Here is a 14,852-nt window from a genome sequence, read left to right as displayed (position 1 = left end):
AAACACGAGACAACTGTATCGACATCTGCATTCGGGCAATAGGGCTACGGAATAAAGGCAAATGCGCAACCTTAGCCAGATGGGATACACCAGCGTGGAGACACGAGAACCAAACCAATCTATTCGCTAACTGAAAAACAGAGCTGTTCACATGAGTGAAATGTCATGTCTCCTCTATATCAATGCCCTCCATACCACCCAAATCATCCCAGAAACCACTGAAATTCACATTCTCCTCCTCAAACATCTGTTTCGCCTGAAGCATCGCAGACTTCTGCCTCGCCGGTGTGAATCCACCAGGCTGCGAGCTTTCCCACTGAATCATCTCAACCCATCGGTAGAACAAATCCTCCTTCCCCATCTCGGTCAACTTCTCCTTATAGGCGAGGATCTGATCCCGTTGCTCAGACCGCTCTCGTGCCGCAGGCGTGTTCTCATCCCCAACACGCCAAATCAACCAGCCATCAGTATCAGTATGGACCAGCACAGCTGTCCGGAACTCATCCAGCTGCACGCCATCACCCTTGCGGATCTGATCGACCAGACCATGCGCGCAGATCATAGCATCGTAGTCCAGATCCCAGTCTGCGTCCACAAGCAGATATCCCGTCTTTCCTATCCGCTCGGGCGTGACAGCCGCAACAATTTTGTCGCGCATAGCCTCGTCATCGCGAATCCATTTATTGCGTACAAGATAACGGCTCCAGCTGCTTGCGCTGCGGCGAACAATAATTTCGCGGTCGCGAAAGCCCACGGCACGGCGCCAGCGCACGGGTCCGAGGACGAAATTAAACGGCCAGGACAGGAAAAGCGTCACGAGGAAATAGTCGATGAAGATGGCACCTGTTCTGCGGAGAACAAGGGCTGCTTGTTGCATCCAGGACACGGTGGCTGTGTCTACGCTTGAAGCGCTTTCGAGTCCGAATAGCGTCTTCACGAGCGCTGGGTATGTGCTAAAGGCCATGTAGACGCGAACGGCGATCACGACGGCGACCAGGATGTTGACGATTGACGGGACGAGGAAGGTTTGCCATTTCTGGTCGGTGTTTGTCGTGTCGATGTGCACAAGGTATACTTCTTGCTGGGAGAGTGGCTCGACGAACGGTTTCAGGATCTCCGGGGATTTTGTGAAGGGTGGGATGGGGCCGGATGTTGGTGTTGAGGTGCCCGACGACGGACTGGGTGTCTTCTTGCGACGAGAGGATTTACCCATGGTGTATGTGTTGTGTTCCAGATAGCTTTTGAGCTGTCTTCGGGGTTTTTGTATTGTATTCGGGTCGGATCACGAGATCACATGCCACAAGTCACGGGCGACGTTCTTGTGATTCAATCCGAGCAGAAACTGAGTCATAAAAATTAAAATAGAAGTAAAAGAAGTCAAGTCGTCAAGATGGTGAGAAAAATGGTCAAGTCTGTTCAAGTGTCAAGGTCGATGTAAAGTGCAGAAGCTCGCCGCGCCTAACCCCTTTGGGGAATGTGGGATCTCCGTCGCGTTTACTTGGGAACTTGCGACTCTCATCTTGAGCTCCATGTCAGTGAAAGAGCCATGTCGACGCCCCGCAAGAACGATTTCTCGCTGGCGCGTCAAAATAATCATCTTCACCAATCTCCCTTTGGACACGCCCGCGAATCTAACTACGACTTCGATCTAGACGCCTTCCCGTCTAAACAGAATGGGACGCGTTCTCGACATACCTTTCGTACCGGTACTCTAGCTGGCGCATATCGAGCTGCTTCGCATGCAAGCATGTCCGATGACGGCGCGCCGCTAGGCTCAACTCCCAGTCCTCGGCGTACCCGTGAGCCGTTTGTTCAACGCTCCCCGTTATCTGAGACCTCGAACCCACTCGAGGGCTTCACGGATGTTTATCGAAGGTTAGAAGAAGATGGCACGATAGCTGACCATGTCATACATGATGATTGGGATGCTATTCCCGTGGCGCGTCCAAGAAATCGCCTCAATCGGAGAGAGGGATCCCAAAGTCGGGATTCAGGGTCGCATAATGGACACTCATACTCAGACGCAGGTCTGGGTCTAGTCGATGGAACTGGAGATTACCCATCGCATTCTCCAAGGAGAACTACCGATTACAGCAGGGATGAGCAGCGACTACGACGTGTGACGGGCAAGGATTCTCCAATCTTCAGCAAAGCAAAGGGTGGACGGGCGGCTCTCACCGCGGATAATTTACAGCGACGAGAGGAACAGGTCGAGCAGGACACATTCGTGTCCGAGGATGATGGCGAGCGCGGTCCGTCTTTAAATTTTCCGCGGACCTGGGGTAGTCGCGCGGCACGGCGGCACGATTGGACTAGAAACGTCAGCGGAAGCAGTGCCTCAGACACACAGGAGAACACCGAGCATAAAGAGAACCAGAAACACGCTGGATACTCGAAATCAAAGGCAGAACAGACCGTCGCATCCAGATCCACGGCCATTGACCCAACCGCTTCAAGAACAGCCCTGAGAAACCGAAGCGCCTTGGGGGAACGCAACACTAATCCCCATGCCGATGAAAAGACCAAGAACGAACAAAAGTCTAGCCTGGACCAGATTGCAGCACCAAGCAATGGTGCCCCGATTCCCAACACACCTATCGTGGTTTACAAAAACTCTACTTTCACCAAACCAAACACCACAAAGCGAGATTCTCAAGAATTATTACGGAAACTTTCAAGGGCTGAGAGCCCCAAATTAGAATCGATGCAGACACCAGAGCCAGTGAAACTTTTCGAGAGAAAGATCTACGACAAGACGCCCAGAGTCACGGGAGCATGGATTGACACTCCTGTGACTGAGCGGATGGCTCAAATACCGAGTGATCTTACCAAAGACATCCTTCCACCGCCGGCATCAAAAGAGGGCGATGGGCCGATCCAGCAGACACAACCGCCTGCGAATCCGCCTGTGGAGGTCGAACCAAAAATTGAAGAACCAAGTCCAGAGCCTAAAAAACAGCAGGAGACAGTTTCCGATGCTGAAGTGAACAAACGATCAAGACCGCCCGTTCTTCGACCCAAGCTACCAAAGAGTGGCCTCGAAACAGTTATGGAAGATATGAAGTCTGGCAAAGAAGATCTGGACTTGAGTGACGATACCATTGAATATCTTCACGCTATAATGGATGGTCAGACCGATCTCACCGAGGAGGAGGAAGCCGCTGCAAAAGAGCAGGAAATAGTTGAAGGTCTCCAAAAAGGCGACCCGAACAGCTTTCCTTCCGTGGACATGGATAGATTGCATGAAAAGCTATCCTCTTTGGCAAGAAATATCACAGAGGTGAAGAAGGGCCTCAACAGTCTGGAACAGCACGTGGTTCGAGACAACGAGCTTTCCTCACGGCCAAGTTCTCCGAAAGGATGGCCTCCAGAAAGCTGCCCCGGGTGGTAGCCAATTCATACCCTCTGATGGTCGCGTCTACGCCGCCATCCCACTTCCCCGTTTGTGGAAGCGAAATCACGTATCTGGGCGTCGCCAACTTACCATGCTTGGTTGGGTCACTTTCGTGTCACTGAGCTGGTATGTCATCGAATGCTCTATGTGTGAGGCATACTCCCACCCCATCTTCTCCGACACCTGCGACGGCTACTGCCTACGACCTGATGCACCCGTATTTCCCTTTGTCACGGTAACAATGCTCTGGCGGTGGTCCCACCTATCAACATTATTAGGCCCACTCATCACCATTGGCGTGGCTTTCTTCCGTCTCGTTGCGCAGCTTCTGGGTCTATGGGATGGTTATGTAGATGAGCCTCAGCTTGGCTTAGGCAAACTCATAGGAGAGATTCGCATCAACGGCACTTCCGTCTCATTTCCCTGGTTGTCGCCGCCCAGTACAAAGAACATTGCGCCAGCACCTCCATCAATCCCACCTCAGGAGCCACGAGGACCCGTGTGGACACCACGTAATGAGGCTCCTGCTCGGTGGGAAGAGGATCAGCCGTCGATGGATGATGATGAATTTCTATAATGACGGGTGGGCATTCAGGCGTTGTCTCTTTTAGTCAGATATCCCATCAAGCCATTTGGGACTTGCACTTAGCGGTTGAACAGTGGCGAAATATAGTTTAACTCAATTGCTTCATAAATGATAGCTCATTCAACGAATCTCGAAAGGATTTGAAGCACTTGGATAACTGTAACTCCCTTATCTTCGGCCCTCCTTTTAGTCATGACTGGCAGCGTAAGTTTCTGCGCTTAATGGGGGCTAAATCTCGAAGTGTTTAGCCTCCAGTCTGAGCTTCCACATACAAGCCTTTTTAAATGGATCAGGTTATAGCTTCTGAGCACTGCTGGAGAAATACCGCGGGTATCTTGGCGACTTTCCAGAGCAGTAAACCCCTGCCGGCAAAAGATGAAGATGGGAAAAGCCAGCTCATCTGGGGATAAGAGCAACCTTTCAATCTTACAGACTAACAGACCAAGAAAGTACCTGTTTCTATTGATGATTTGCTTCAGCTGACTCTTCCCGAGAATGGCCTGAAATTTGGGAATAATCATGCTTAGGGTATGATGCTCACTATGCCTGATTTCACAATGTAGGGGTATCAAGCACTTTAATCGGCAGGAACGGGAACCTCCCTTAACTATCACTGGTGAGGCGATTAGTGTCAACCTTGAATGGAAAGCTGAATGGTATGCTAGCGCCTAGTATCTGCGTAATACAGTTTTTTATCTCGTTTGCATCTACTATATATTCCCGCCCCAACCAATTGATTTCCAAATTCGCATTACATTAAAGTCATGAAAATCACTTGATTAAGAATGAAAGGGGTATCAAATATATGTTTTACGTATAGATAGCCGCCCAGATCCTTGGAAGCTAGTATGCACATATATAATCAAAGCCTCGCGCGCTCACTCCAGGCCTTCAGCAAGTCCTTCTCAGCCTCCATTCGAGCCTCGAGATTTCGGTGCATGCGCGCTTCAACTTCGTCATCGCTAATACCGCAAGCCTTCTCGAGAGGAATCTCCCGGATAGATTGCATCTGGAAACCGAGGTAGGTCAAAGACCCCGTTGGGTTGACCCGGCCAGCCACAGCATCGCGGCAGAAATCCGCCAATCCCTTGAAGAATCGCTTCCCTGCTGGTGTCGAAATCATGAGCAAGCCGTGGCAATGGGGCATGCCCTCGAACTGCTCCGTGATGACAGGAACACCTGCTTGGTGCATCCGGCGGGCGAGGATTAAGTCTTCATCGGTAAGACCTTCTTCTCCTGTTGAAATAAACACTGGCGGGGCATCTTTCCATAGATCTGGGCTTGCTGCCAGTGGGGAGACGAGAGGGTGAAGGACCATGTTGGCGTTGCAGTACATGTCCACACGCGGCGGGGACATCGGCCACAGCGCATCCGGAGGGAATGGAAGTGGAGCGAATGGGACGTCGTCTGAATTCAGAGAAGAGCCGGGTGGAGACTCAAGGTAATCAAATTTGGCATTACGAATGATGGAGGGCATTGATCGACTGACATCGCACCAAGGTGAAATAGTAGCCACTCCTGCAGGCAGCTCAATGTCAATTTCCTTGCCGTGGAAGCGAATAGATCGCGAGGCACGCTTCAAAGTCATCAGAGCCTGGAGCAGGACGAGGGATAGGTTTCCACCGGCAGAGTCACCGGCCACCACGATCTTGTTCGCTGGAACGGGCTCGTGTAATGCGCCTGGCGGCGGGTGAATGAGTGACAGATAGGCAGTCAGGGCATCGACCAGTGCAGCAGGGAATGGATTTTGCGGCGCAAGTCTATACCGCACTGATAGGACTCGGGCCCCAGTCAAGTGGGACAGATGTGCAACAGGCACGCGGTGCGTGCAGGGATCCATCAAGCTAAGAAATTACATTAGTTCATGGAAACAGTGTGTTCTCAAGAGAAGCTACACTTACAAGTATGCACCGCCGTGGAGATACAAGATCGTCATATCAGAGGGGGACTCCTTTCGCAGCTCAGCGTACTTCTCAGCCTCTGTGAGATCAGGCTGGGGAGTGTTCTTTCCCACGCCACTGCGGTAGCCAGTCCATTCAGCCTCAACCGGAGCAATAGCCGGGACATCAAAGGTCTCGTCCCCGGTCTTCAGATCGTCAATTGCGCGGAGAATGGCATCGCGCACATCGAACTCCGGCTCTGGCAGAGTGACCTTGGACACCCACATAGGGACCCTTGATCCCAGGGTCGCGCATACTATCTTTTTGCACCGTGGCAAGCGGCTTGGTGAAAGTCATAAATGAGCGAAGCACCGCGACAGTCAATTCAGTGCGCAAATCCTGCTTCCCTTTGACGGGGACATGTGAACCCCATGCAAAACAAGAGTCTTCAGGATCAGTGGGATCCGAACCAGCAGCAATTTCAGCAAATTAATAGCATGCTTGGCCGAACTCATCTTGGGCGAACAGATGTATGCTAGGGTCCGGGTAGAACAAGGAATTTGCATATACTCTGGACGAGATTGTTCCTTTGAAACAAACCGGATTTAGATGGGGCGTCAGATGCCGAGGTCCGGCCCTGACTGCAACAAACGTCTCCACTCTCGGATCTACGTGCATCACTTGAATAAGTATCTTTTTAAGGTAGCCATGGAATATAATGTGTGAACGCTTTGGTATCTCAGCTTTACAAATGAGAAAAATGGATTCAATTGGGACCGTTTCAACGTGTATTTTTACGGACTAAGATATATACAATCGCGCCTACAGAGGTACTTGAAACCATGGCCGCCCGAAATGCCATGCAAACCCACGGTTTCATGCAATGAATAGGGTTCAGATTTTAATGTTGAGACTCATGTGAAGGAGTTTCGCTCATTCGCGCAGTCTCCAGAGTCTCCGATGCCTTTTGGCGATCACCCGCTTGATCACCCACTAGGTCTTGCCCACGCGAGTCGATACGAGCACTGAGCTCCTTCTGATATACACGATGTTCACCATCCTTGAGGCCCGAGCCAGTCGGGTCCCTTCGAATAAGGAAGCTTTGCACACGAGCATCGTTGGAGGGCATCTGTTGAACAGTATGCTGTCGACGGCCGCTGAGGAAGCGCATAGAATCCTCGCTGACCTCACGTAGGCGCTGCTCATATCCGGCATTCAGCCGGGATATCCAGGAAGCTTGAACCGCTCCCCCGAAAAGAACAAGAAGGATCACGAGCCGGGTGAAAGTGCGGTGATCGACGATATTTCGTTGCTTCTCTCCATGACGGTTATGCCATCGCTCCCAGTCTTCCCAAGTCGCATTAGCATAGATGGATGGACCGTATGGCCCCCACTCTGCTGTTGCGTCCGCTACGGTATTATATCGTTTGGCCTGGTGTTTCCATCCAGTCCCGAACTGATCGTAGGCGGCTCGTCTATCAGGGTCAGAGAGAATTTCATGTGCGTTGACCACAATGTGATAGCGCTGAAGACGGACTTCGGGGCTAATGTTTCGACAAAGGGGATGATCGCTGCAGGGCCGATCTGGATGGTAGATCTTCACGAGCTCGAAGTACCGGACTTTCGAGTATGGGGCAGTGTGGCTTAAATTGAGCACGTCGTAGGGGGTGAATGTAGGCGTAGTAGGCCACGAATATGCATGCTCCGGGGGATCCGATATCGTGGCATAGGATCTGTTGGTAGGGATGGTCAAAAGACTATGGCCCGCAGCTCCGAAGCTGGGACGAGGGAGTGGCAAGGCTGCGAATGGCGAGCTCAGAAGCCGAATGCCACCGCGCGAGAGAAGGCTAGCCTTACTAGACATGGCCACATTGTTTTCTTTTGGGAAAGAGAGCACGGCAGGAATCCCGTTGCTCTCGAGGTATTTGAGGTGCAGATGGGTGCGTGATCCCCTCACTGATTGGGCCGATCTCCGGGCGGGTCACGTGCTATCAAGCTTCTGCGATTCCCCGATTCGAGCTCCGATCGTAGCTGCGCCCGTGGAATTTGTCCCTCCCAAAAATGGCCGGATCCGACGTCGAGACCAAAAGGGAGCGACGCTCCCCCTCACAATCCTCGGATCGGAGCCGCGATCGACGACGAGACCACCGCGAGGACCGCCGCTCACGCCGCCGTGATGACGACCGGCGAAGCTCACGCCGGGATAGCCCAAGACGTCGCTCTTCTCGCAGCCCATATGAAAGAGACAGTGGACGAAGAGATCGAGATCGAGATCGACGACCTCGAGAGCGCCGGGAGCGATCTTCAAGCTCTGCGGACGAGGATCGCCGAAGGCGCAGACATCGCAGCCACCGACACCGTGACGACCGCGACCGTGATCGGGACGGTGACCGGTCATCCAGAAGACATGGGAGCCCACGACGACGATCTCATTCACCTAAACGATCACCGAGCCCCAAGGCATTGCAGCGACGCGGTCCACTCCCTTCACAAAACGACGCCTTCTCGAATGAGGTGACGCAGACATCTGATGCGCCTCTCCCAGAAAAAGAAAAGGCCAACTTTAAAAACACAGGCCGACTTGCCGCTGAAAGCAATACTATTCATACCGATGACGGGCAAGGAATTGTGCTCAAATATCATGAGCCCCCGGAGGCGCGCAAACCACCAGCGAAAGAAGCCTGGCGTATGTATGTCTTCAAAGGAGAAGAATTGCTCGAAATGGTTGAGTTGAGTGAACGCAGCTGCTGGCTGGTCGGTCGTGAACGCTTGGTCGTAGATTTCCCGCTTGATCACCCCAGCTGCTCCAAGCAGCATGCCGCTATCCAGTTCCGCTACGTGGAGAAGCGCAACGAATACGGCGACCGGATCGGCAAGGTCAAGCCATATCTGATTGACCTGGAAAGTGCCAATGGCTCCACTGTCAATGGTGAAGCTGCTCCGGCAGGTCGTTATATGGAGGTAATGGACAAGGACGTGATCCGTTTTGGATTGAGTACTCGCGAGTACGTCCTCATGCTGCCGCCAGCCTGAGCAGACTATCCTTTATCAGCAACGAAGCTACTCAATTCTACATGCAAAACTCAATGGGAAACCGAACGTGTTATTACAATGTAGCAATGCAAAGTGTTATTGTTACGGATATCGGAGACAGGGGAATTCAATCAGACACGACATGTTCAGCCGAGGTGCTTGCGCTTAGCCTCTTCGGCCTTGCCCTTGGCTTCCTCAGCCTTGCCTTTCATCTCACCCAGTGTCTCCTCTCCCTTGCCCTGCATCTTGCCAGCGAGATGCTCTGCCTCACCCTGGGCCTTGCCAGCCTGCTTCTGTGCCTCGCCCTTCATGGAGTCGGCCTGAGACTTGGCAGCCTCACTTGTGGATCCGACTGCTTCCTTAATCTTGTGGGCGGCGTTCTCTGAATGGAAAAGTCTCGTTAGCGATTGTCTTCATGTCGTGGACTACAAAAGTTGCCGCAAGGCATTGAACATACCGCCTTTGTTGATACCCTTGACAGCTGCGTTGGAGACCACCTCATCGGCCTTCTTCAGAGTATCCTTGGCCGCATCGACGGGGCTTTTCTGGTAGTTGGGAGTGGAGGAGATGGATCGGAATGCCACAAATCGGGGGGCAGTGGCCACGCGCGACCTGACGATGGGAGCAAAGCGTGCGGCGGACATGATGATAGTGATGAAGTGGCGGCTAGTGGAGTGTGGAATTGTGGGATTTTTGGTCTAAATGAGAGCCAAGTAATGCACGATGGTCACAATGTTCAATGTTCAAATAAAATATTGATAGAATTAAGCAGCTTGCTACTTTGCCCCTAGCTCTTCTTTATAGGGGGAATCCTTGGCCCTGCTTGAGGTCGATTCTTGGATCACTGACGTCACCGGCATCGCATACGTTACGTCGATACACGGTCACAACCCTCCCTTTCCCACTTGTCGTTTCCGGTGGCTTTGTCTTTTCCTTGCTTTCACGCTTGGCTGGAATGGTACCAATCATCAATACGGTTCCAAGCTCGTCACTCCAAATCACCCTTGAGATCGAGTCGTCATGAAATTGATGCGGCAGTGGAGCTATATGCCGCCACTAGGCAGTTCGCGGAAAGACCTAAACAAGCTATACTGCAAGGAAAGTCTTTCCATAGTTGGAAGAACACAATTAATTTTAGAACTATTTCAACAGGGTTCAGAGAATCATATGTAAGCCATGACAGTCTACATGAGTTGTTTTTATACTTCTTTATAAGCAGCCATAGCGCCTTTCTCAATGACGGCAGTGTCCACTTCCAAATCCAACCCCCATTTTCTCTCACGAGATCAGATTCATCTAAGTAATCCTTGGGCTCTTTCCAGCCAGCATACTTCTCAATACCGACAGGAGAGGAAGCCAAGCATGACAAGTAGTACACGCCAGATGTGATACACAGGCCCGTCGGAAATGCGATGTAGTAGAATCTCTGGATCCCTACGGGCGCTTTCACGCCCCTCTGATTTAGAAACCAGAAACCAATAGAGAATTGGGGGCCATAGCGAGGAGGTACGCGAAAAGGATGACAAGAATGGGATGGAGATGGCGGCGGTTGACGAAAAGGTACCACGGACAGATGGCATATGAGAGAACTCGGCCAGCATTTAATTGACTATCATGAGACTCACAGACGGCAAGGATGATCATACCAGCTCAGATGAAAAAGCCACGTTTGCTGGTGTTGTAGCGGAAGGACTCGACGACAGTTACATTAGATATCATTTGAGAGGACAGATAATTGGCGACAAAGACGACATCACCGATATCTGGAAACCCCTGAAGGTATACAGAATATGCACGACACTACTGATCCCTGAACCCACGGTAAACGATGTCTCCGCACAACATGAAAACAGATCGACTGTTGTCCTAACATCGAATAGAGCATTCAGAACATATGGACTGGAAGGATCATGTACAGTGTCGGCATCCCGAACTATACCATCGAACTTGGCAATGTCCTTCCCATCCAATTCCAATTCACTCCTCTTATGAAAGAGCTACATCTCGCTCTCATTAAAATATCGCTTGTTGAGACTCATACGAACAAGAAAGACACCATCCAGACCGCCTGCAGCAAGCGATCTCGCACGGTGCTCAAAGATCAATTCACACCGCCAGCTTGGCGTGAAATGGAAATTTCATCGGATGATGCAAACTGGTACAATGTTTCAAGGGCCGTACATCTACCTCGATCTACCAAGACTTGTCTCCAAAGTGCAATCACCAGCGTGATCCGCATCTCCCACGATCTCAGAGTAGAAATCCGCATCAACTATACAGAGAGACATACTTCAATTGGGCGTATATATCTGCAGATAACACTTGCCAGGATCCCATTCTAGAAGATCCCGTTCTCACTTCAACCAGATCCGAGTATCCATCCCGATATACTTGTATTTCGCCCCGACCCGGTTCGGCGATTCTATACTGGGATCCGACGTCGAAGATGTAGCCGAGGAGCCATTCGTTCCGCTTCCTCTGTACGATGACCATGTCCATGACCCGCAACCAGAGTCCATAACTCCAGTCGACGATATATCAGCTGTCCATACGCCCCAGTTCCCGAATGACACTGAACACGCATCGTGGCCTCCGGAATATGTACTGTTTGATGATCGATCCGAAATTCCAAGGTATTCTGATGCCGTTGGGCTAGGCCAATCGGGGTGAAGGGACATCGAATGATCAGCAAAAGTGATCACGACATGAAAAGTTAGCGATATACTCAGAAGCCTTTCGATGGTAATATCTAGAGAATCAATACAATAAGCGAGTAACCAAAATTATATATCTTCCAATGCTCAATGTTTGAATGTTCAGAATTTATGAATGTTTTTATACAGTGTCGAATAAAAAGGTCTACATCCAAAGTGCTGCTCGATGCAAAGGATTCAAAACTCCAAATAATCGTGATCTCGTATCCGCCCCGCAATCCCAAAAGCAGAGTCGCCGTACCGAAAAAATAACAATATGTATATGCACAAGATCTCAAGGAGATGAAGCCTACCGCGGGGTCCGGTAGTGCTCGTACGAGGTATTGTATGGATCCTCGTCCTGCTCGACAGGTCCGTATCCACCGGTATTCCAGCGTCCGAGTGGAGTCGGGTCTGTATGTGCGGGAACTTGAGCGGAGCTCAAAAGTCCGGTCTCGGCTTCGTCGGGCTGGTAGAGACCATTTCCGATGGGGCCATTGCTGTTTTCTCTTGAGATAGGGACGCGGAAGGCTGGGTGGATGAGGCGGGCATCGGGGTCGACGTAGGGGGTCTATGTGGCCTTCGTGCATCTTGAGGCCAGACATTGAGGGAAGGGATGGGGCGGGAGACGAGGCTCGAGATGAGCTCGGTGACCATTCGCCGCCTAGGTGGCTGCGAGGTGTATGCGAGCGCTCGGTCATGAGATCTTCCGGGCGGCCGTAGATTCCTCCGCCAAACTCATCGCGGAAGTCGGCGCGGTTCTTGAAGTAGGAAAAGTCGAGGTGGTTTTCCGGGACGACTTCGAACGGTGCAGGCTCGGCCTTGCCAGGCTGGGAGGCCGACATGGGGTCCATGGCAATGTCTGAGTACTCGCCTGCCATGTCGCTGTGGTCAAGACGGCCCTGGTAGATCTGCTTTAATGCCTCTGCGGCCTTGGCGTGTACCATAGGAGTCATGAGTTTCTTGTAGAGGGCCGGGTGGCCGAACTTGGAGCTCAGCCGGTCGGCAGCCTTCTTGCCAGAATTGGAGACGCCAAGAGCTTCGGCATCAGAAAGATCGGCACGGTTGTAATAGTCGATGTCAGCATCGAACGTCCTCGAGCAATACCACTTGAAACCCAGCATCAGGAACGGCAGTGGAATGACGCAGAACACCAGTGTCCAATTGCCTTTCGCCTTGGCAACCAGAGCAACAATGACGTTGGCAAGAATGGTCGCGAAGATCATACGGTTGAACAAAACACGCCAGAAAGCACCAGCAGACTCATTCTTCGTCACAAAGACATACATCAGCATGTACTTCTTCAGTATGGCGTCAATACCGAAGTACAGAGCAGTCACTGGAAGCACGATGGGCTGCAGGGTGGCAAAGCACAAGGCAACTGTAGCGTAGTAGAGGAAGTAGTTGTAGTAACTGGCGTAATCGAACGGTGGAGGTGCTGTCCACTCGATAGACTGTCGAGGAGTAGGCGAGAGGAAGGTCTTGGCAAACCAGACCCAAGCCAAGGTGACCATCTGTACCAGGTCAATGGCAGCACTGAGGTTCCGCTGAAGGAGCCAAGTGATCCAAAAAGGCGAAATCGTGCACAGAGCACTCATCAGCTGAGTGTAGAGCTGACTGTCCACGATGGCCTGCCAAGCATTCTCGTTGTGGTTAGTCTTATCAATCACGCTCGACACGAAAGTCCACGCAGCAGAGAAGAGCGAGAAGACAATCAGATTGTTGAAGACAAAAAAGGCATACAACTGGCCCAAGACATGACGTTCTCGAGAAGTTTTGGTCTTACTACCAGCCTGAACAGATAGACGTCGGAAGATGATTGGAAGCAGAAGGTACACGAGCGAGGTGACGGCCGGAGAAGCAATACCCTGCACCGCAGCCCAGATGTCGGGATGGGCCACAAGCGAAGTCATGAACCTGGGCCAGACTTTACCCAAGTTGTTCAAGTTGGCCAGGAAGACAGCGATGAGCGCGTTAGGAACAATCCATACCACAGTCAGCAGGGTGACCCAGAGAGTGTTAATGAATCGCTTCCATTTGCGAGATTGCTTGGAAAGAGGCAGATTCTCCCAAATGAGATCACTAGGGCGCGGAGCGAGAGCAATCGTAGTGCCCTTTGGATGTTTCCGGCGCGCAGTCCACGCCACGGCGTGGGCATGCTGTATGTTCTCCCAGCTTGCAAATCCATAAGGCATAGCGTTTCTTCGGTCGATGGACGCCCGACCATGCTTGATTTCCTCCTCCAGTACGCGGATGCGCACTGTCAGGTAATCGATGGTGTCCACCTTTCCATCGGGGTGCTTGTTGCGCTGACTTCGGGGTGGGCGCATCATTGGCCGTTTTGCAGGCAGTTGGTTCGGGCGTTTGAGATACTTTGCGAGTACCGACTCCAATTGCCGCACATGCTCCTCGTGCTCTTTGATGATTCTGGGCAAATCCCTGACATTGCGTCCGATAGCAGCGCGGGGGAGGGTGGCGGTCGTGTTGACTTCGTCGGTGATTCGCAGAATACCATCGTCGGACCGGTCTGGCTGGGGAATGTCGGTAATCATGAGAGTCCGCGCATGCAGACTTCGCTGATAATCACTGCTCTGATAGTACTGTCTCCGCAGCGTTCGCACCGCGCGGTAATTTCGCCAGAGGAAAAATGCAATGATGGCATCAAAGGCCCAGGCGCACGCGACTTGACTCCAAATAGCCTTGGCATTAACGTAAAGAGGCGTCATGGTCGTGAGTGCGGACAAGGCCGAAGTATCATCGTTATTTTGACTTTCGGCGATGTTGACTGGGATCATGACCAGACAGCCAATGATACTGATGAAGATAAAGATGTTGCGCAGCATCTTCGTGAAGCGCAGGAAAATGGCCGCGTCCAAGCCCACAGTATCGACCAAATGTGCCTCGCGGGTTTTGATGACGGGCTTGATCCAGGCGAAGAAGCCCTTGCCCACTGGGGGCGGAGCGTGTTGTTGATCTGCATGCTTGACCTTTGGGGCATAGACGAGCGAGTGACGGGGACGAAAGAGGGAGAACGTTGCGGTGAGGAGGATGGATATACCGATGGAAGTGCCCAGGGAGGCCCACAGAGCGCTCACTGTAAACTGGACGAACTGTCAGCTTCTGAAGGGTCTTTGAAGAGAAGCTTGACACACAGCAGATTGAAAGGGATCCGCGATAAGCTTGAGGAACTGATCAGTTCCCTCGTTGCGGAGCTGCAAGCTGCGCGGATCCATGTCCGGTTGAATCACAAGATGAACGAGAGATGA

The 14,852-nt window shown here is 51.8% G+C and overlaps 8 protein-coding genes across 8 annotated transcripts; 3 read left to right on the top strand and 5 right to left on the bottom strand.

Annotated features, from left to right (window-relative positions):
* Nucleotides 1-163: 163 nt before the first annotated feature.
* N7477_000141 (uncharacterized protein) lies at nucleotides 164-1,213 on the bottom strand (the record flags this gene model as incomplete). The annotated part of the gene is made up of 1 exon (XM_056961804.1): nucleotides 164-1,213. The coding sequence occupies one exon, from the start codon at nucleotides 1,211-1,213 to the stop codon at nucleotides 164-166; it is 1,050 nt and encodes a 349-aa protein (XP_056826807.1).
* A 333-nt stretch (nucleotides 1,214-1,546) lies between these two features.
* Nucleotides 1,547-3,971, top strand: N7477_000140 (uncharacterized protein; the record flags this gene model as incomplete). The annotated part of the gene is made up of 2 exons (XM_056961803.1): nucleotides 1,547-3,299; nucleotides 3,349-3,971. The coding sequence occupies 2 exons, from the start codon at nucleotides 1,547-1,549 to the stop codon at nucleotides 3,969-3,971; spliced, it is 2,376 nt and encodes a 791-aa protein (XP_056826806.1).
* Nucleotides 3,972-4,842: 871 nt separating this feature from the next.
* Nucleotides 4,843-6,147, bottom strand: N7477_000139 (alpha/beta hydrolase; the record flags this gene model as incomplete). The annotated part of the gene is made up of 2 exons (XM_056961802.1): nucleotides 4,843-5,824; nucleotides 5,882-6,147. The coding sequence occupies 2 exons, from the start codon at nucleotides 6,145-6,147 to the stop codon at nucleotides 4,843-4,845; spliced, it is 1,248 nt and encodes a 415-aa protein (XP_056826805.1).
* Nucleotides 6,148-6,761: 614 nt separating this feature from the next.
* N7477_000138 (J domain-containing protein) lies at nucleotides 6,762-7,724 on the bottom strand (the record flags this gene model as incomplete). Its single annotated transcript, XM_056961801.1, has 1 exon — nucleotides 6,762-7,724. One exon carries the CDS (start codon nucleotides 7,722-7,724, stop codon nucleotides 6,762-6,764), a length of 963 nt encoding a protein of 320 aa, XP_056826804.1.
* Nucleotides 7,725-7,921: 197 nt separating this feature from the next.
* N7477_000137 (putative FHA domain protein SNIP1) lies at nucleotides 7,922-8,893 on the top strand (the record flags this gene model as incomplete). The annotated part of the gene is made up of 1 exon (XM_056961800.1): nucleotides 7,922-8,893. The coding sequence occupies one exon, from the start codon at nucleotides 7,922-7,924 to the stop codon at nucleotides 8,891-8,893; it is 972 nt and encodes a 323-aa protein (XP_056826803.1).
* Nucleotides 8,894-9,039: 146 nt separating this feature from the next.
* N7477_000136 (uncharacterized protein) lies at nucleotides 9,040-9,537 on the bottom strand (the record flags this gene model as incomplete). Its single annotated transcript, XM_056961799.1, has 2 exons — nucleotides 9,040-9,275; nucleotides 9,351-9,537. The coding sequence occupies 2 exons, from the start codon at nucleotides 9,535-9,537 to the stop codon at nucleotides 9,040-9,042; spliced, it is 423 nt and encodes a 140-aa protein (XP_056826802.1).
* Nucleotides 9,538-10,507: 970 nt separating this feature from the next.
* N7477_000135 (uncharacterized protein) lies at nucleotides 10,508-11,563 on the top strand (the record flags this gene model as incomplete). Its single annotated transcript, XM_056961798.1, has 3 exons — nucleotides 10,508-10,714; nucleotides 10,774-11,051; nucleotides 11,236-11,563. Coding segments are annotated over 3 exons (486 nt in total). The 3' UTR covers nucleotides 11,237-11,563.
* Nucleotides 11,564-11,896: 333 nt separating this feature from the next.
* Nucleotides 11,897-14,819, bottom strand: N7477_000134 (putative DUF221 domain protein; the record flags this gene model as incomplete). The annotated part of the gene is made up of 3 exons (XM_056961797.1): nucleotides 11,897-12,117; nucleotides 12,149-14,687; nucleotides 14,739-14,819. The coding sequence occupies 3 exons, from the start codon at nucleotides 14,817-14,819 to the stop codon at nucleotides 11,897-11,899; spliced, it is 2,841 nt and encodes a 946-aa protein (XP_056826800.1).
* Nucleotides 14,820-14,852: the final 33 nt, after the last annotated feature.

The sequence above is a fragment of the Penicillium maclennaniae genome (genome assembly GCF_028827695.1).
Source record: "Penicillium maclennaniae strain IBT 15551 chromosome Unknown utg000001l:1.0-3280838.0:1.0-3283122.0, whole genome shotgun sequence".
Classification (NCBI taxonomy): domain Eukaryota; kingdom Fungi; phylum Ascomycota; class Eurotiomycetes; order Eurotiales; family Aspergillaceae; genus Penicillium; species Penicillium maclennaniae.
Note: the sequence above shows the minus strand (reverse complement) of the source record. Positions and strands in the feature narration are given on the sequence as shown.